The sequence below is a fragment of the Arvicola amphibius genome, chromosome 2 (assembly GCF_903992535.2).
Source record: "Arvicola amphibius chromosome 2, mArvAmp1.2, whole genome shotgun sequence".
Lineage (NCBI taxonomy): Eukaryota > Metazoa > Chordata > Mammalia > Rodentia > Cricetidae > Arvicola > Arvicola amphibius.
Window position 1 is genome coordinate 16,290,046 of NC_052048.2, and position 20,256 is coordinate 16,310,301.

A 20,256-nucleotide genomic window follows, 5' to 3' on the forward strand; every position below is an offset into this window, starting at 1 on the left:
ACTCCCCATTCTACCCCACTCCTCATTTAATCCTCAGAGGGAGTAAGGCCTCCCCTGGGGAGTCAGTGAACTCTGGTATACCAAGTTGAGGCAGGACCAAGCCCATCATCCCTGTATCAAAGCTGAGCACCATAGAGAATTGCCTCTAAAAAACCAGTTGATGCACCCAGGATATGTACTGATCCCACTGCCAAGCCGTCCCCCACCCCCCACCCTGCCAACAGATCAAGCCACAAAACTGCCACCCGCATTCAGAGGATTTAGTTCGGTCCCACGCAGTATTCCTAACTGTCAGGTGTCTTTGAGCACCCAGTAGCTTGGGTCAGCTGTCTCTGGTTTTTCCAGTCATGATCTTGACCCTACCTCCTTGCTCATATGATCCCTCCTCTCTCTCTTCATCTAAGCTCCAGGAGCTCAGCCCAGTGCTTGGCTGTGGATCACTATCTTCTTCCATCAGTTACTGGATATAGGTTCCATGATGAAAATTAGGGAAGTCACTAATCTGATTATAGTGGGAGGCCATTTCAGGCACCCTCACCACTATTGCTAGGAGTCTTAACTGGGGTTATCCTTGTGGATTCCTGGGAATTTCCTTAGCACCTCATTTCTCCCTAACTCCATAATGACTCCCTCTATCAAGATATATTTTTCATTGCCCCCCCCCCCGTCCTTCCCCCAATTCAGCCATCTTGAGCCTTTATATTCCCATCCCCCATCCTTTCTCTTTTACTCCCCCTCCCAGTTTACCTAGTAGATCTTAACTATTTCCCGTCCATTTTACCTAGCTTCTCTGGGGTTGTGGATTGTAGCCTGGTTAACCTTTGCTTTATGTCTAATATCCACTTATGAGTGAGTACATACAGTGTTTGTCTTTCTGGGTCTGGGTCACCTCACTCAGGGTGGTTTATTCTAGTTCCATCCATTTGCCTGCAAATTTCAAGATGTTGTTTTTGTTTGTTTGTTTTTTCCCCCATTGTGTAGTAAATGTATCATGTTTCTTTATCCTTTCTTTAGTTGAGGAGCATCTAGGTTGTTTTCAGGTTCTAGCTACTACAGATAATGCTGCTATGAACATAGTTGGCATACAAAAGACATATAAGTTTTGTCACTTAATTCATGATGGAATTTAATTTCAAAGAAGTGTTGTCTTTTACTTTTGAGCTTTAAGTATTTAGTGAAAAATGTGTAGTGTGAGCGAAACACGTGTTAATACATAATGTTTGTTTATTCATAAAGGATTACAGTAAAGAGAATCCTAAAACATACTTCTTTGAAGTACATAAAACAGGACAAGTATAAACATTTTTATTGTCTATGAAGCCATATAGGAAATTCAAATGAAGAAGTTTAAACCCAGGGTGAAGCAGTAATTGACAGCTGAGGATGGTTCCCATGCCAGCATAGTACATAGTCACTGCTTGATTCCAGATCTTCTCTCCTGATGGTGGTTATGGTTCAGAATTTGTAATAATAAGAGGGAGGGATGGCCCTATGTCTTAGTCAAAGTTCTATTTCTGTGAAGAGACACCATGACCATGGCAATTCTTATAAAGGAAAAACATTTAATTGGGGCAGATTTACAGTTTCAGATGTTAAATGCATTCTCACCATGGTAGAAAGCATAGCGTCACACATGTAGACATGGTGCTGGTGAGTTAGCCGAGAGTTCTACATCTAGATCCACTGGGTCTAGCTTGTGCATTTGAAACTGGAAAGCCCCCTCTGAGTGACAGACTTTCTTCAACATGGCCACACCTACTTCACCAAGATTGCACCTCCTAATAGTGCTACTCTCTGGTGACCAAGCATTTAAATCTATGAGCCTGTGGAGACCATTTCTAGTCATGTCAGCACAATATCTTTTTTTAAAGTTAACAAAAAATTTCACATTAAAAATGAACACACACGGTACTAACAACAAAGCATGTCACAATATTGTTGGCCACAGAAAACCTGGTGTATGACTTAAGTATCTATGGAGACCCATATCTTGAAGGTTAGATAAGAAAATTAGTAAATGATCAAGAGATACATAGGCAAATTAGATCAGGCAGTCTTGAGAGCCAGGAGACTATTGGTTTGGAAGAAAGTAACAGCTTGGTGTGAGATTTTAGATATAATTAACTAGTGAAATTACTTTGTTGTTATCTGAAGAAATGTATCTGAATCATATAGGGAAGGATTTAATCTATTCTGAAGTAGACTTCAATTATGGAGAAAGAACACAGATTATAATTAAGAGATTATACTTTAGAGATTCCCACACATTGTTTTTTGTAAATTTTTTAATGTAAATCATTTTTAAGCCTTGATTTAACTAGAGTTGTTGTGAGAATTCAATAAGATGCATGACATTGGTGCATGAAAAGTGATGTAGCTCTGGGAAGACCTGGGCTGCTGGTACTGTGGTGATGGGTAGTGACGGAGAGATGCTCATGGACTCTGGGTGTGCTTTGGGGTTAGAATAGAGTGTGGTGTGAAGAAGAAGAAGAGAGATGCAGCAAAGGATGGTTTCCAAGTGTCAGAGGGAAGTGGTAAGGCTGAAGGCATGTATTTCAGAGCTACAGGTGTTTACATGAGGTTACCTGCAGGGAGAGCTGAATGCTGGGCCTAGCAGTCTTGGGAAGGACGAGATAGCAAATTTTCGGCATGTAGGGCATGTGTGTAGGCTCTGTTAACACCTTTCAGGTCTACCCAGCTCTGTCCACTGTAGCATGACAGCAGCCACAGACAGTATTACAGAAAGGGGCAGCAGACCAGGTTTGGTTTGTGGGCCATAGTTTGAAATACCTTATAGAGAGAAAAGACGGGACCTGACAGCCAAAAGAACTGGTTTAGAAGGACAAGTTTGTAGAGAGTACTGAGAACTGGCATAGCCGGAGAACTAAGAAAAGCTGCAACCATTGAGGTGCCAAAGAGAAGAGATAAGATTGTTTCAAACAAGAGTTGCTGACCTTGCTGAGAGGTTAGATGAGGTCTTAAAAATAGCATCCATCCTTTAGTTTCTGTCTATTGTGGTCAAAGGTAGTCTTGCAGACCATGAAGAGAGTAAGCTCAGAGAAGGGATGGGGAAAGACAGCTGGAGTCCACTGGACTTTACAGTGTACAAGAGCATAATTCCACAGCAGAGAATAGACATGAGGAATATGGCAAGACATCCTGAGATTATTGTGCATGTAACTGCTCATGGCCTGTTGGTTGGTTGGTGAGTGAACACCATGGGGAATCATTGTTGAGTGCCCCTAATATCTGTTTGACTATCTTGCACAGTAACTGTGCGTCAAGGCTTCTTGTGTGCTTTTTTAATGAATATTCTGTATTATTGCATGGAGTTGTATTAGATTTCATGTATTATGAGGAACTTAATGCATAAGTTCTTGCTTTCAAAAGTGTTCCAACATTGTTTAATTTGCATCTTGAATGATTTTAAAAGCCAGTTAAGACCAGCTTGTCTCTGGTATCAAATGTTCCAGTGCTCTCTATTTCATGCAGTATAAAACCCCTGACTCTTATAAGGCCTTCAAGGCTCAACATGAGCAATATCCTTCCAACAGCTTATTTTAATCTCACTTCATAGCTGCATCTTTATCCTACATACCCCAGTTCCTTCTCTAACCCCAATTTCTACTAGTCTTTAATTTGCTTTCTCTGTAACAGGCACACTGGTCTCACTGCTGGGTTCAAATATTCAGATCAGTCCCATTTCAGGAAGGCTGAGCTGCTTAATTTCATCTACTTTGCGTGTTCTCACAAATCTTTGCGTGCCCACCCTTTATTTCTAAGTCTTTGCTTAATTATGACGTGTGTAGCAAGACCCAGTCTGCAGCACTTACACAGGAAAAAACTTCCACCAGTATCATTGCCAGGGTCCCACAGCTGCCTTTCCAATAGCACTTAGAACAGTTTGTGTATAATTTGTACACTACTGTTTATATACTGTTACTTCCTTTATTATACTTACTGTTTACTGTGTATCCCATGATGCGGCGGCTTTGTTTCTGTTCTCTTCACTGAGGTATCTGGGGTGCTTCTGGTACATGGTAAACACTCAATATTACTGTGAAATACATGAGTGAAGAAATAAGGCGGTTCTAGAAGAAAGTGTGACCTTCCACTCGGTTGCTTTTGTGATCCTGAGAAAATGTTTAACTTTCCTGGTTGCTCACCTATAAAATGATGATGTAGGGATTGAATGGCATTCTGTGTGACATTTTGGAATAAAGGAATTAAATGCCATTCTGTGTGATGTGATGTGTTGGGATATGGAGATGAAATGATATTCTGTGTTACTGATGTGTTGATAATGTAGGGATTCTGTGTGACATTCTGTGTGACATGCTGATAATATAGGCATTCTGTATGTGTGACGTGTTGATAAAATAGCAGTTAAATAGCATCCAATATTATGTATGGTATGTTGGAGTTTTTCAACAAATACATATTTCTTTTCCTTCCTTCCTCTAATTTTATTCTGTTACTTACAAAATCACGGCTACAGAATTGTCTGTTTCATTCAGTGTTTATTTCTTTACATAATATTTTTATTCTTTAATGTGTATTAAACATACTCTACTGCTGGTCTTATTTTAACCAGTGGAAAATACTAACAATGAATGAAATAGACAGAAATGCCTGTTTTCACCAGGATTACATTTCCCTGGAACTGTTAAGGTGAACAATATCAGGGCTAGATGGTGTAAGTGTTATGCAGAAAAGGAAGAAGAAATGTGGTGGCCGAGATTTCACTGTTAATAGGGTTACCGGGAACTCCATTCTAAAGTGATATTTAGTCAAGACTTGAAGGAAGTGAGGAAATGAGCTATGAGGATGTCCACATCTGACTCGATAGATTACTCAGGAGGGCATTATAGTAAAAGACTGGATAAGGACATTGAGAGAGAAAACAAGAAGCTAGATTTTACAGACCTATCCTTGGTGCTGAAGTGGCCCTTTGGTACCCTGTATAAATTGGGGAATGATATTTCCTCTGGACAGATTGAGTCCCCCAGGTGCGTAATTTGGCTCATACAGTGAAGCATATCTGTCTTTACTTGGTGCTTTTGGTACCATGGATGACACAGTCATATTTGGTAGGCTAGGCCATGAAGATTATCTTGTTCCTACCTAAGAGCAGCACCTTCCTTTAGCTTATCGGTGAATGCTGGATAGCAGAAAACAGCTGAAAATGGCCTCTGGCTTACACTTCCAGCTTCTGTATGTTGTTTTCATTGTGGGACTGCATACTAGGAAAGAGTAGGAGAAAACTCAGTGGCTTATTTTATTTTGACAGGGTGTCCTATGCTGGCTTAAAGCTCTTGAGCTTTTCATCCTCCTGCCTCAGCCTCTCTCAAGTGCTCGGATTACAGGAATGTACCACTCTGCTTAGGTTTTGCTTGTTTGTTTGTTTGTTTTAATAACTTAATATAGGAGATGTGAGTGTGGGTGAGGATTAGAGGAGAGGTTTAGACTTTTTAAATGGCATGTGTTGTGTCATTTTAAGCATGGACTGTAAGAAACTCAAATTATCAGCTTCCCCTGAGAAATATTCCACCATTTATAATTGTTAATTTTTTACTTAAAACTTTTAATTACACTTCAATTTAATTGTGTGTGTGTGTGTGTGGTGTGTGTGTGCTTATCCCATGGCATACATGTGGAGGTCAGAGAACAACTTGAAGAACCTGACTCTCCCTTTACCATGTACATGTAGGTCCTAGACCTGGAACTTGGGCCACAAAGTTTAGTGACAAGAGCCTCTACCTTGCTGAGCCTTCTAAAGTGTGAACGCTACTGAAATTGCTCATGGTTGTTAGGTCCATGTGTGATGGAGATTTCTAGTAGACTGGGTATTTCCTGAGTCATCTAAGCTGGGTGTAGACCTCTAGGTAACGAAGAACTAACAGAAATGCAGTGTCTCAAGTGTCAGGTTTCTTTGTCAGTGCCAGTGAGTTCCAAGAATGTAAAGTAAGCCCCCAGCCTCAAGTAAGAGCCATGGAGATTGGGAGTCAGGCAAGGAAGGATTCAGGCATGGCCTTCTGTGTTTACATCCTTGAAAAGGGTATGTTTCTGCTGGGTTTAGGTAATGGCTGAGCACCAAGAAAATAAAGTATCATTATCAAATTTATGAATATAAACTATAAAGCCCCCTCCCCCTGCTGTTTTTCCCCCCTGTGGTTTCCATTACCTATAGTCAGCCTCCATCTGGAAATAATGCATGGAAAATTCCAGAAGTAATTCATAAGCTTTAAATTGCATGTGGTTCTGAATAGCACAGTGTAATTTATTTCAGTCCTACTCAGGATTCGAATCATTTCTTTATCTAGGGCTTCGACTCTGTATGTGCTCTCCTCCTAGTCATTCCTTAGCAGCCGTCTCTGCTGTGATATCAGCTGCCACAGTATCCTGAATACTTGTGTTCAGGTGATGATAATTCTCCTTCATACTTTTCCCAAAGTGAAAAGTAGTAAGAGTGGCAGTTTTTGTTTTGTTTTGTTTTTTGTTTTTTTGAGATAGGGTTTCTCTGTAGATTTTGGAATCTGTACTGGAACTATCTCTTGTAGACCAGGTTGGCCTTGAACTCCCAGAGATCCACCTGCCTCTGCCTCCCGAGTGCTGGGATTAAAGGCGTGCACCACCACCGCCCGGCTAAGAGTGGCAATTATATTATGGTATATTATTTTTTTTCTTATTGTCCTGTTTGCCTGCATATATGCATGCCAATCACAGGTGTGCCTGCTGCTCTTGGGATAGGAAAAAGGCATTGGATCCTCTGAAAGTCGAGTTAGAGAAAGCTGTGAGCAACCATGTGGGTACTAGGAATTGAACCTGGTACTGCAGCAAGAGCAACAGTTGTAGGCAGATACTGCCCTTTTATTTCCTGTATCACAACAATTGGACTGAACCAGTGAGCCATCTCTCCAGACCCTCAATTAAGTTTTATGATAGATGTATATGTATAGAGAAAAATTCAGTACATAAAGGATCTGGTACTGATAAACTATCTTTATCAATAATGGAGATGAGTTGTATTTTAATTAGGATTTTAAAATGCTTTTAGGTTTTCCTGTTGTTGATAATACGCTCAAATGTCATGTTTGTTTGTTTTGAAGTTAGGTTCTTATCATATAACTCAGGCTAGCCACGAAATCACTCAGTAGGCTCCTGCCTCTCTACTTCTCAGATGTTTTCCTGAACTGAAGATGACCATAAAATAATGAGAGGCCCATCCCTGGGAAAGGGAAGTGTTGTCTTGGTACACTTTCTAGTTTTATGAGTTAGAGTATCATCTTACCATGGAAACAACATTTTTTAGTGAAGATATAAATGCTTGCTGTTTTTTAATTAATTTTAAAAAACCACTATCTTTTCTCATTTTACATACCAATCCCAGTTCCCACTCCCTCCCCTTACTGTTTTTTCTTTTTTTTAACTTTATTTTATATGTGTATGAATGTTTGCCTGTGTGTGTGTGTGTGTGTGTGTGTGTGTGTGTGTGTGTGATATTATGTACCTGCCTGGTGTGCATGGAGGTTACAAAAGGATGTTAGTTCCCCTGGAATTGGGGTAACAGATACTAGTGATCTGCCATGTGAGTTCTGGGAACTGAACTGGCATCCTTTACAAGAACAGCAGACACTTTTAACCACTAAGCCATTTTTCCAGCCCCTGTTTTTTGTTAATTGGTTTTTTGATACCTTCTTACACTGTAGAGCCTCACATATGCAGTGACCCTTCTGACTTATTTTTTACAGATTCAAGGCAAGAGCCGCTACACCTGACCTTAATACTTATTTTCAATGTTGTAGATGAATGTCAAAGTGTCTATCTTTTCTAACTGCATGTTGGGACTTGAACATAGGGCCTTGTGTAGGCTAGGCAAGTCTCCTCTCTTGAGCTTCGTCCCCCCAAGCATTTATTGTTAACTTTTTTGATCATTTTTATTTCCTTCCTCTGCAAATGAAATCTATAACTTCTTGTGTCTTTATCAAATGATTCATTAAAAATAAGATCTGTTATTTATGCAAGACAGGAAAATAGGCTGGGTGATGAAAAATCAATGCCCACAGAGTTCTAGCAACAAAATTTTAAAGTATTTCTCTAATTAACCATTTTAATTACTAAAAATGAGACACACAAATCATTTATAGGTTTCATCTCTTTTCTGTAACTCTGGAAATAAGCCATTTCCCTGCTAACGCCCTTATCTATTCAGATGCAACTGAGCATTGAACTTTTTTTTTTTACCAAATAAAGAGCTCTATTAAATGAAAGAATACATATTAGTTATTTACAATGGAGTCGAAGGTCTAGTACATATGTAAGGCATGAAGATCTAGTAGTGGGTAACTGAAAAATAGTTAAGTAAAGGCCAACTGGAAAGGAGTGAGTGTTGCTCAAGAGACACAGAGTGAGCACTGGATTCCAGAGGTGGAGTGGACGAGGTCAAGGGAAGCTGCTCCTTAGGTGCGACTGGGAAATGGTCCTGGGGGATGGGTGGGGTTTAGAACTAAACCAATGCAAGAACTCTGGGCAATAAAACCAGAGAAAGCAATAAGAAAATACAAGGCCCAGTGAACAGGAAACAGTTTGTAACTGGCTTTATAACCAGAGTACTGATTATTCTCGCTCTGGAGGAAGTTTCTGTGAGTGTGCCAAAGGGGTCTCCACTCAGTGTTAATTTGTTGTTCTGCTGGCGATGCATGAAATAGGCTTACCAAACCTTGGGGTGGTGGAGACCAGAGTCACTGTATTTCAGACTTGCTCTTTTCTCTTTTAAGCTCCTACCACCTTCCTGCTCTTCAGTCAGAAGAGTGCCATCAACCGCATGGTGATTGATGAACAGCAGAGTCCTGACATCATCCTTCCCATCCACAGTCTTCGGAATGTCAGGGCCATTGATTATGACCCTTTGGACAAGCAGCTCTACTGGATTGACTCTCGACAAAACATGATCCGAAAGGCACAAGAAGACGGTGGCCAGGTAACTCAGGCTTAACCTGGAGTCCATTTCTGACTAGAATTGCTCTAACCATCCACATTGCTTTATCTGTCTACAGGGGACATGGAAATCTAGGGATTGTACTTTTTTTACTATCCAAAATATCTGTATTCTTCTTACATTATTATTATTTGATGATGGCATCAGGTTAGGAATTTTTATCAGGAAAGTGGGGTCATTAATGACTTTTCCATCACTGGTCACATCCATTCGTGCCATTTTTTTCTTCATTATCCCTTTGAATGCAGTAGTACACGTGTTGAAATCAAGTAGGCCTTCGTTCTGGTCCCAACTCTGTCACTCACTAGAAATCTTAGGAATGTTTTTGGTGAACAGAATGCAAAGCATAAAGATCCTATGTGTTTAATGGTAGGGATTTTTATAGATAATAGTTTTATCACTTACTATCTTTTATTTACCAGGCTCATTGATTAAGAAACAGGATAATCTTAGTAAAATTAAAAATATCAATCATGTGTTGATATTTTTTGTGATTCTATTTTTTTTAATTTGATATTTGGGGAATTGGGAATGAGAATGAGTAAACTATCAATCTTAACCGTGCCTATGTACCACCATGGATTTCAGTACTATTATTTATAATTCCTTCTTCCTAGGGCCAATAATTGTACACTTAAGGTTACAATAGCTGTCTGTTGTCTCCTTGTGGCAAAGATGTTAAATTGGATTTTGAATGTTAAAATTTAGGGAAATATTACCCTATTTTGTTGTCTAACCTTACAGTAAAGAACAAGGAAGGTGGTAGATCTAGGAGGGCTGAGGGATCATTTAGCAGTGAGGTCATACTTTGTACTCCAGCTGTACCTTGTACTATCTAGGCCAGTACTAGTGGTACATAACTGGTAGAGAGAATTATACAGCCAAAAATACAGCAAATAAAATAACTTTTTAAAACACTATACTAACCAGAATCCTAGTAAATGAAATAAAATTTATTTGGACAAAATAGACAAATCTACTTTTGGTTGACTTTGTAAGAAAAAATTACTACTACTATTATTATTATTAATTTGTAATCAGGCAGTAGTCCCAGCATGAAGCTTGAAAATGGAAGCTCCTGGCCTATAGAGTAAGACCTTATGTCCAGATAGTTTCTAGGAAGGCTGCTCTAAATATGGACTTCAGGATATTAGAAGCATTCTTGGTCTTCACCCAGTAGTTGGCAGTAGTAGGTTTTTCATATCGCAATACTGAACTATCTCTGGATATTCCCAGTGCCTGTGGATGCAGTATCCACTCGGTTGAGAGCTGCTGCTCTAAAGGTGTCTCCACATTGTGATTGGAGTCACAGGTGTTTATGGGGAAAAGCTGTTACCCCCTCTGGTCGAAACATTGTCAGGTTCCTGGACGATCTGTGCTGTCTTCAGCATCTTCTGCTCCATAAAATAGCCCAAGGGGATATTTGAAATGTATGTTAACAGGCAGGTATATCACTCATAAAACCCTGTCTTTAAGAAATGTCCCCAAAGACCAGATACCCTTCTGAGGTGTGACCACACAAATTAAGAGTTGTGTTCATGGCCTTGTAGTTGTCTGGTGTGGAATTTAATTTGTGTGTTTCTCTTTCTTTAGGGATTTACTGTAGTTGTAAGCTCAGTTCCAAATCAGAACCTGGAAATACAGCCCTATGACCTCAGCATTGATATCTATAGCCGTTACATCTACTGGACCTGTGAAGCTACCAATGTCATTGATGTGACAAGATTAGATGGCCGATCAATTGGAGTGGTTCTAAAAGGCGAGCAAGACAGACCTCGAGCCATTGTGGTGAACCCTGAGAAAGGGTGCGTTACAGAAGCTGTAGGCGGAGACTCTCTCCTCTGATGCCCTCTCCGTCCTCCCAGCTAACAACTCCACTCAATGTTTCCCTTGTGCTCGGCCCTGCATTTTCTTATGCTTTTTCTGATTTTACTGCCCAGAGTTCTTTCATTGATTTAGTTCTAAATCCCACCCATACCCCAGGACCATTTCACCGCCACATCTTCTGTGTAGCTTAGCTTTACTTGACCTCTTTCATACCCCAGCCAGAAATGATCCTCTCACTTCTGGAATCTCAGGGCTCACTCTGTGTCTCTTTACTCATGCTTATTCCTTTCCAGTTACATAGTTATTACTAAACCTTCAGCTACATTGTAAATAACTAATAAATGTCTTCTTTTATTTAATATAACTTTACATTTGATTAAAAAAAAATCCAGTGTGTAGAGGAGCTGCGGGTCACTTCCTGCTGCCTGGCTAGCTTATGCCCCGAAATAACAACACACAAATTGTATTCTTTTAAACACTGCTTGGCCCCATTAACTCTAGCCTCTTGCTGGCTAACTCTCACATCTTGATTAATCCATTTCTATTAATCTGTATAGCACCACAAGGTGGTGGCTTACCGGGAAAGAGTCTAGCCTACATCCATCTTGGGTCAAAGAATCATGGCATCTGCCTCCCTGCCTTCTTCCTCCCAGCATTCTGTGCTGTCTCCTCCACCCACATATGTTCTGACCTATCAGGCCAAGCAGTTTCTTTATTAATTAACCAATGAAAGCAACACATAGGAAGAAGACCCACCTACATCATTTCCCCTTTTTCTGTTTAAACAAAAAAAGAAAGGCTTTCAGTTTAACATAGTAAAATTACATATAACCAAACAGTTATCAAGCAAGAATTACAGTTACAATATTTATATCTACTTTATCTTTTATCATAACTAAGGAAAACAATAACTATAACCATTCTTCAACTCCATCAAAGACTCCAGTAGGATATAATATTACCTAAGCAAACAAGAAGTAAGCAACTTCCAAAATCTAGAAATGACAGAGACATCTCGCTGCCTGGACAGTCACCCAAAGTCCTCTTTACTGTTGGGGCATCCATCTTCGGCCTTCAGGCCCATAGTCTCCAGAGACATTTCCATGAAGCAAGAAATTTCGAAGGCAGTTCAGTCACTTTTTTTGTGTCCTTCAGAATGTCTTGCAGACTCTTTCATGAATCAGGAACCCTGAAAGACCATCTCACCTTTAGGCAAGTTCAGCAGTCCTCTCTCTGTGGGTTCTTTATGTCCATTTTATGCAATAGTCCAGGCAAGAGCAGTTTCTTTCCCAAATGGCTATCAAACTCCATAAGGAGCCTCTTCGATGCCCATCTTCCTCTTGAAGTAGCTTGGTGCTGCCAGGAGCAGACGTGTCTCATTGTCATGAAAAGCCCTAAGTTATTAAAACATTAAATGCTATATTCTGTAGTCTTTGAAAGATATGAAGAATGCCTAACTGAAATATATTTCTATATATCTAGAAAATCTAACTAACATGACTACAAGCTTGACTATTATTGATGACTATCCATTAACAACCTAATTTCCTAATTATATATTACATTTTTAAAATGAACTACACAATCACAATACCTTAATCAAGAGCAGAAATACATATACATATAACAAAATTGACCTTAAGCTTGTGTCAATAAACCAAGATTCATACCAATTCATATCATTCATATCTATATCATCTCCCCCTTTAAATGTAAAAGAACATTTATAAACAATATCTGGGAATATGGACGTGGTTATTTCTCTCCAAACTTCTTCCTGCTGTATAGGGCGCTGTTAATCAGGTCTTTTATGGTGTATTCTGTGTGTCAGATTCATCTCAGTCAGCAGTTGAGCAAAGTAATTTTTTGAGGGTGTTCACAGCAACCTTTCAGGAGGGCATAGTCTCTCATACCATATTGGGATAGAAACAATCCATAGGGTCTCATCCTCTGTGAAAACAAAAGAAGAAACTCTTTTCCAAAGCATGTATCCTTAGATCCAAATTCTGAAGTCAAGATACCTTTAGAACATATATGCAGGTTCATCAGCTTAGCAGCCCATTTAATGAAATGTTTTTTTTGTACTTAGCTTTTTCACAGACAACTTTTAAAGAAAACACAATAAAATACATAATCCATACCCTCTGTGGATTTTCCATTTTTACGTGGCTTATTTTTACTCTATCAGTTTACTTTATTCTGTCTCTTTAAAGACTTTACCCTTTTTTTTTAAAGCATTAACTTTACTTTATGACTTTTTGATATTCTTTTTCTTCTCTCTCCCAAGCCTACATATGTCTGTCTAACACTATGACCCATTTAGAGGTCTTTTATGTCTGAATCTGTCCTATTGTGAATCTAAATTTTTTTACTGTCCAGGAACATTTTTGATTTGTGCCTTTAAATCGCTAAGCACTTAAGAATCTAAGCTGTGACATTCCTAGGTCAAAAACAGGTACTGCCTGCATGCCCCACACAGTTGAACATGGCGGAGCCGCTTGTGCCTCTGATCCTTGCACATTGCAATACTAGCATGGCGGAGCTGCTTGTGTCTCTGACCAGCAGCACACAATGTCCCCCTTTTAGGCACACAGCAAGTCTAGTTGCCATCAAACAAATCATAGCACTTTACTCCAAATGCTCCTTTCAAAAGCTCTGTCTCCCGCAAGAGCCAAAGATCGTGAAGGTGGCACAGCCCAGAAGCTGGTATTTCAAAACCACCACTTTTTAGTAGACCTGATCCCGTGGCCTATCCAGGCAGGAAGAGCTGAGCCACAGGCATAGTCTCAGCTACTTTGTTCCCAACCCTGAGTTGGCCCAGAAATGCCCCATAGCCAGAGTTTGCACCAGCAGTGGCAGGGCCCAGGAAGCTGCATTTTAAAATGGCTGGTGTGGCTTTTTTTCTGCTGCTATTGCTGAATCAGGAAATCTCTCTACAGTACAGTACGTCCTAGCAAACAGCAAAAAGCTGTGTTAATCTCTCTTTCCCTTTTTTTTTTTTTTTAAGCCCTCTCAGGTTTTTAAGTGGATTTAGTCCATCACGTTGGAGTGCCAATTGTAGAAGGAGTGCGGGCCACTTCCTGCCGCCCGGCTCCCGGCCGCCTGTCTAGCTTATGCCCCAAAATAACAACACACAGATTGTATTCTTTTAAACACTGTTTGGCCCATTAGCTCTAGCCTCTTACTGGCTAACTCTCACATCTTGATTAACCCATTTCTATTAATCTGTGTAGCACCACGAGGTGGTGGTTTACCGGGAAAGATTCCGTCTCGGGTCAAAGAATCATGGCATCTGCCTCCCTGCCTTCTTCCTCCCAGCATTCTGTTCTGTCTACTCCACCCACATATGTTCTGACCTATCAGGCCAAGCAGTTTCTTTATTAATTAATCAATGAAAGCAACACATAGAAAGAAGACCCACCTACATCACCAGTGTTCAGTTGTATCTCAGTAGACGATAAGGGTGTTAATAACAAGGAAATGGCTTATGTCTAGAGTTACAGAAAAGAGGTGAAACTTATAAATGATTTGTGTGTCTCACTAGTAATTAAAATGCTGAATTGGAGAAATGCCTTAAAATTTTATAACTAGATCTCTCTGGATATTGATTTTTCTTTTTTTAAATCTGTGAAATTTGACTCTGAAAACTTCTTAGTACCCTCAGTTTATCTTGATTCTTTAGTAATTTTTTTATTTTCTCCTGTTATCTTCAGGTATATGTATTTTACCAATCTTCAGGAAAGATCTCCTAAAATTGAACGGGCTGCTTTGGATGGAACAGAACGGGAGGTCCTCTTTTTCAGTGGCTTAAGTAAACCAATTGCTTTGGCACTTGATAGCAGGCTGGGCAAGCTCTTCTGGGCTGATTCAGATCTTAGGCGAATTGAAAGCAGTGATCTCTCAGGTACCCCAAAACTGTTTCTGTATTTTGATTTGAGTTTTAAGATGATTTCACTACTGTGAATTTATATTTTTTCTTTTGTTATTTTTATACATGATTATAATTTTACTCTTTAAATATATTCTGCATTATGTTAGTAAGGGAGATCTTTGACATTACTTCCCTCATTCCCTAAGTATTCAGCAGTTTTAGTGATCTGAAAATTATGGGTTTTTTTTTTTTTTTTTTTACCAATTCTTCTGCTCTACTTTTACATTCTGTCCTCTCTGAACTCCAGCCTACGGTTGGTCTCTGTTCCTTTTTTTGCATGTCGTAAACTTTCAGAAACACTTTTCCATATGCAGACAGTGTTTCGAAGTGTGTTTCCTAATGTCTCTTCTTAAGTCTTCAGAGTATTCTCACTCAAGGAAAAGCCTGCTCACCCTTAACAAAGTCTTCACTTTAACCCTTTGCTTCTCTGTGGTCTTGTTTGTAATCATAGTCACCTCTTCTGTCATAATTCACTGGTGTCCGGTTTATGGATGGCCTCATTAGAGACCAGGAAAATAAAACTGAAATAATAAGCTATTTTTACCAGAGGGGCGAAAGTATGTTGTTTATTATGCCCAGCACTTTCCAGGATGGTAAAAATAACATACTCTTTTAAGGGTGGTGATTGAACTCAATGGTACAGCATCTGCCTGAGGTTCTGTGCTGAGTCCTGTCTCCAGCAGGACAAATCCAGGACCCTGTGGAGTAAATAAAAAGTAGAAACTTTAGTGGAAAACAGTCTGCCAGTAATTATCAGGATTTATAAGAGCTAGAACCGTTGATTTGGCCATTTCTCTTCTAGATGATTGTCTCACTGAAATACTAAGAGTCACCACTGAGCATTATTTGTGATAGTCTTTCATGGAGAAAGTACATTGTAGCATGTCAGTATGTGGACTATCAGTGCCACTCAAAGCAGTTGTGATTAAGTGCTTATAATTTCAGCACTTGGAAACAGAAGCGGGAAGGTTCTTACTTTGAGACCTGTCTGGACTAATTCCAAGAACCTGTATCAAAAACAAGACAAAAGCCAACCAGTCTCCACAGTGCTGCATGAACCTTCCTGTGAACATTTCTCTGTGACCTAAAAGTAGTAGTGGAATTTCTATGCAATATAGACAATAGCACACACACTTGTATTGACATATAAAGACAAGTGTGGATTCTCACCAAATTGTAAACCAGTCTAAAGAACCTATCAACATTGTATGAGAATTGTCTCTCTAGCACATGGTAGTGTTGGAGGTTTTTATAAGTCCAGTAGTTTAAAATGTACATCATATTAGCAATTCTTCACCTTATTTATTGAAATTGAACAAAACTTAATTGCATTGATTGATAGTATTTCCGTGTTTCTTGCTGTCCCACCCCCTTTCTTTTAAAGAAAGCCTTGCTCTGTTGACCACACTAGCCGAAGACTTCAGCTATCCCTGCCTGCTTGTGCCCCTGAATCCCAGAGATTGTGATTACATACCACTGTACCCATCTTCCATTTCCACTCTGAATTTCTAAATTTTTTGTGTATTCAAAATATGAATTTACTGTTAAGGTGTATAGTGAAGGAGAATCTGCCTATTAACCAATCTTGGCTTTGTTTAGTGGAGTGTTTGTCTGTAGTCATCTTGGACTTTGTTTATAGATTCATAGAGCCTCTGTTTGCTGATAAGACAAGAAATCTTGCAGTTTTATCTACTTAGTCAGCATTATTGACTAGACAATCTGTCCTTTCCACTGTTTTGAGACATAAGTTAAAAAACAGGTTTTGCCTGAATGCATGTCTGTGTAGCACATGTGTACCTGGTACCTACGGAGGCCAAATGAGGTACTAGATACCCTGTGACTGGAGTTACAGATAAATGAGGTGCCATTTGGGTTCTAGGAATCATGTAGCTAAGTGCTAGAGCACTTGCCTAGCATAAGCAAGGCCTTGGGTTCAGTCCTCAGTCTCAGTCTCTCTCTCTCTCTCTCTCTCTCTCTCTCTCTCTCTCTCTCTCTCTCTCCCTCCCTCCCTCCCTCCCTCCCTCCCTCCTTCCCTCTGTCTCTCCCTCTCTCTGTCTTCCTCCCTCCCTCCCTCCCTCCCTCCCTCCCTCTCTCTCTCTCTCTCTCCCTCTCTCTGTCTCTCTCCCTCTCTCTGTCTCTCTCCCTCTCTCTCCCTCTCTCTGTCTCTCTCCCTCTCTCTCTCTGTCTCTCTGTCTCTCTGTCTCTCTCTCTCTCTGTCTCTCTCTCTCTCTCTCTCACACACACACACACACACACACACACACACACACACAAGAAATTCTTACATATCTCTGAGTTATACTGCATAGAACTTGATGTTGTATATGGTCCTCCTCTTTCCTCAGAGGATATGTTCTGAGATCCTCTGAGAGCATGGGTGACAACCAAACTCTAGAGGTGCCAAGAATTACTACCCATGCTTCAGTAATAGTACACCATCCAGAAGCTAATCTCCCTTTCTTTGTATCACTGTTCTTGGGCATCGAGTCCAGGATTTTATAGGATTAGTCCATAAACTGCGTGTCAAGTGGACTGTGTGTGTTCTGAGAAGCCAGGTAGAATGAGAGTGGCGTTGTTTTTGATAGATGTCTCAGATGTTTTCAGAAAGCGGTGGATACAAACCATAGAACCCTGGGCTTACCTCCACTGCTTCATCCAGACAAGCATTATTTTCATCTGCTTTATTGTGTTAGTTTTTCATAAAATTTAATTCAAAAATGGATTCTGCTAAAAACAAATTGAAACCGGCTGTCCCAAATTCTTTGCTGCATTTCATAACAAGAAAATTCCTTGTGTTGGGAATTAATTCCTTGATGCACATGTCTGGATTAGCACCATTTTCTGGTACATTTAAGTCTTGTGGTGCAGCGCTTGTATTTTCCATACCTTTAGGATCTACTTGGTATCCATTGGATAACTGTTGAGAATGGGATTTGGCTGCACAAATCATTGCTGTTGAATGTTTTCCTTTTCCAAGGTGCCAACAGGATAGTGCTAGAAGACTCTAATATCTTGCAGCCTGTGGGTCTGACCGTGTTTGAAAACTGGCTCTATTGGATTGATAAGCAGCAGCAAATGATTGAAAAAATTGACATGACTGGTCGAGAAGGAAGAACCAAGGTCCAGGCTCGAATCGCTCAGTTGAGTGACATCCATGCAGTAAAAGAGCTGAACCTTCATGAATATAGTAAGTGAGGTGGACAGCCAAAGAGCACTGTGTGCGTTGTAAGAACAAGACATGGTTCTGTGGCTTTTTGACATCATTTTTCTTCTAATAACATAAACAGTATGATTTTGATTTATCAAAATTATCATGGAGCAGGTGAAGTATACTTCTTAAATCCTAGCACTCAAGGGGTGGAGGCAGGAAGATTGAGCGCTTAAAACCAGCTTGGACTATCTAGCTAGACCTAGTGTCCATAAAACCAAGTCCTGGGGTGTAGCTCAGTGGTAAAGCACTTGCTTAGCACCCACAGGCCCTAGGTTTGGTCTTCAGACAAGTAGATAAATGATAGTATTGTATATTTGAAAGACTGAGAACTACCTCTGTTGATACATATTCAAATCTACTTTGTAAATAGTTGACAATCTCAGTATCAACACAGATTGATGTAGCACTTGTATTATTGATAGAAAACATCATAATTGAGGGCTATATTGCATAATGATAATGATACTGTAATAGCCAAGGTCAGGTTGTTTGTAACCCAAGCTAAATAGAAAATTCAGAGCAGTGACTTAATAAGTACAGGTTGTGAAATAAATCTTGAAAAGTTGCCTAATGTCTTATCTTTCTGCTTCACCCAAGTAAGAGGAAATTAGATCTTTGTCACGCTGTCTTTGGCAATTGAACAAGCAAGTAATTTTGTCTGTTTCAGTTCCATTTGACCATCAAGTTTTTCCTTCTACTGACTTTAATTTTCTACAAATTCTATATTAAAATATGCTTTTAAAAGTGAAATAATTTTATCCTTTAGAAGTAAAAGTTCTCGGTTAAAATCTTTAGAAGTCTCAGTTTTAAAAATAAAACTATATAAATGTCAACGATCACCCCTAGCAATTTTTCAAGTTCTATAAATCATTTTTTTTATTAGTTGGCTTTTGAAACCAGGTCTTGTTGTGTGGTTCTGGCTGGCCTGGAACTTGCTGTGTAAACAGTCCTGGCATGCCAAGGACTCTTAAATGGAGCACTTCTCCCAGCCCTTTATTATAATGTTTTAAGATGAAATAAATATACATATCTACATAACATACTAGATGTTGTGCATACTTGAAATCTCAGTAGTTTTAGAGGCTGAGATAAGAAGATCACTTGAACCTAAGAGTTTAAAACTAGCTCAGACAATAAAGACTCCTATCTTATTCCCCCTCCTCCATGCAGTGGTTATACGTAGATATTCTGTTATAGGTTGTATAGGGATAGAGTGTGGAATTACACTATATAGAAATAAAATCAGGACTTATTTTATATTTAATATTGTTTGTGGTTCATAAGTCATTGATTTTGATAATTACATTCTTTTCCAGGACAGCACCCTTGTGCCCAGGATAATGGTGGCTGTTCCCATATTTGCCTTGTAAAAGGAGATGGTACTACAAGGTGCTCTTGCCCCATGCACCTAGTTCTGCTTCAGGATGAGCTGTCTTGTGGAGGTAAAGATGTTAAAATCTTTCTTGTGCAAGCCAAAATTCCACATCTTGATCTAGCTATCTATGGCTAGGCAGTGAAATGGCTATTTTTCCTGACTTAATTGGCCATTTGTACACTTATCAGACTTGACTTCTTTCCCCTCTGCTCCCCAGACTTGTCCCTACTACTACGGCCTCCAGTGATCACCATTTTAACAAACACTATTTCTGTGTGTTTGGATTTTATACATTCTACATACAAACGGAATTGTGTGATGTATACTGTTTTGTGCCTTCCTTTAACATACTCTCTAGCCTCGTTTCTTTGTAGCAGATGATAGGAGTTCCTTTTTTTTTAAGTCAAATAGTATTTTATTATATATGTGTTGGTGATATTTTCAGCCTATGAATTATATTTCCTAATAATACAGTAGCTTCCCCACCAGAGTAAGATGAATTCACTCTGGTCTTCGCCCATTGAATTCTAGATTTTGTCGGTATAGGTGTCATTGTTTGGAGTGTGTCCAATGAAAAGAATATCTTTTTGTTCAAATACCTCAGGACATCCTGTTATTTTAAAAAAGATCAAAAACAAAAATAAAAACTAACAATAAAAGAAAATTAAAAAGCCCTATGGTGTATATGTATGCATGTATGTAGGGGTACACACATGCATGTTAACATATGCGAGTGCAGAAGACAGCTTCAGTGTTTCTCTTCATCTTCCACTTTGAGATAAAGTGTCTCTTTATCACTGCACTCCAGGCTGGCAGGCCTGTAAGCTACTGGGGATTCTCCTGCCTACTTTCCACCTTCCATAGGCAAACTGGGTTTACAGATGCACACTACACTACCAGCCTCGTGTGGGTTC

At 39.6% G+C, this 20,256-nt stretch overlaps 1 protein-coding gene across 1 annotated transcript in view; it reads left to right on the plus strand.

The window, feature by feature from the left end:
• Lrp6 (LDL receptor related protein 6) overlaps positions 1-20,256 on the plus strand; it is a 123,417-nt gene that overhangs the window by 81,957 nt on the left and 21,204 nt on the right. Inside the window, exons 13-17 of the mRNA XM_038318382.1 lie at positions 8,778-8,980; positions 10,592-10,803; positions 14,539-14,729; positions 17,734-17,943; positions 19,284-19,409. Coding sequence (XP_038174310.1) covers positions 8,778-8,980; positions 10,592-10,803; positions 14,539-14,729; positions 17,734-17,943; positions 19,284-19,409 — 942 coding nt within the window. The remainder of the gene's footprint in view (positions 1-8,777; positions 8,981-10,591; positions 10,804-14,538; positions 14,730-17,733; positions 17,944-19,283; positions 19,410-20,256) is intronic.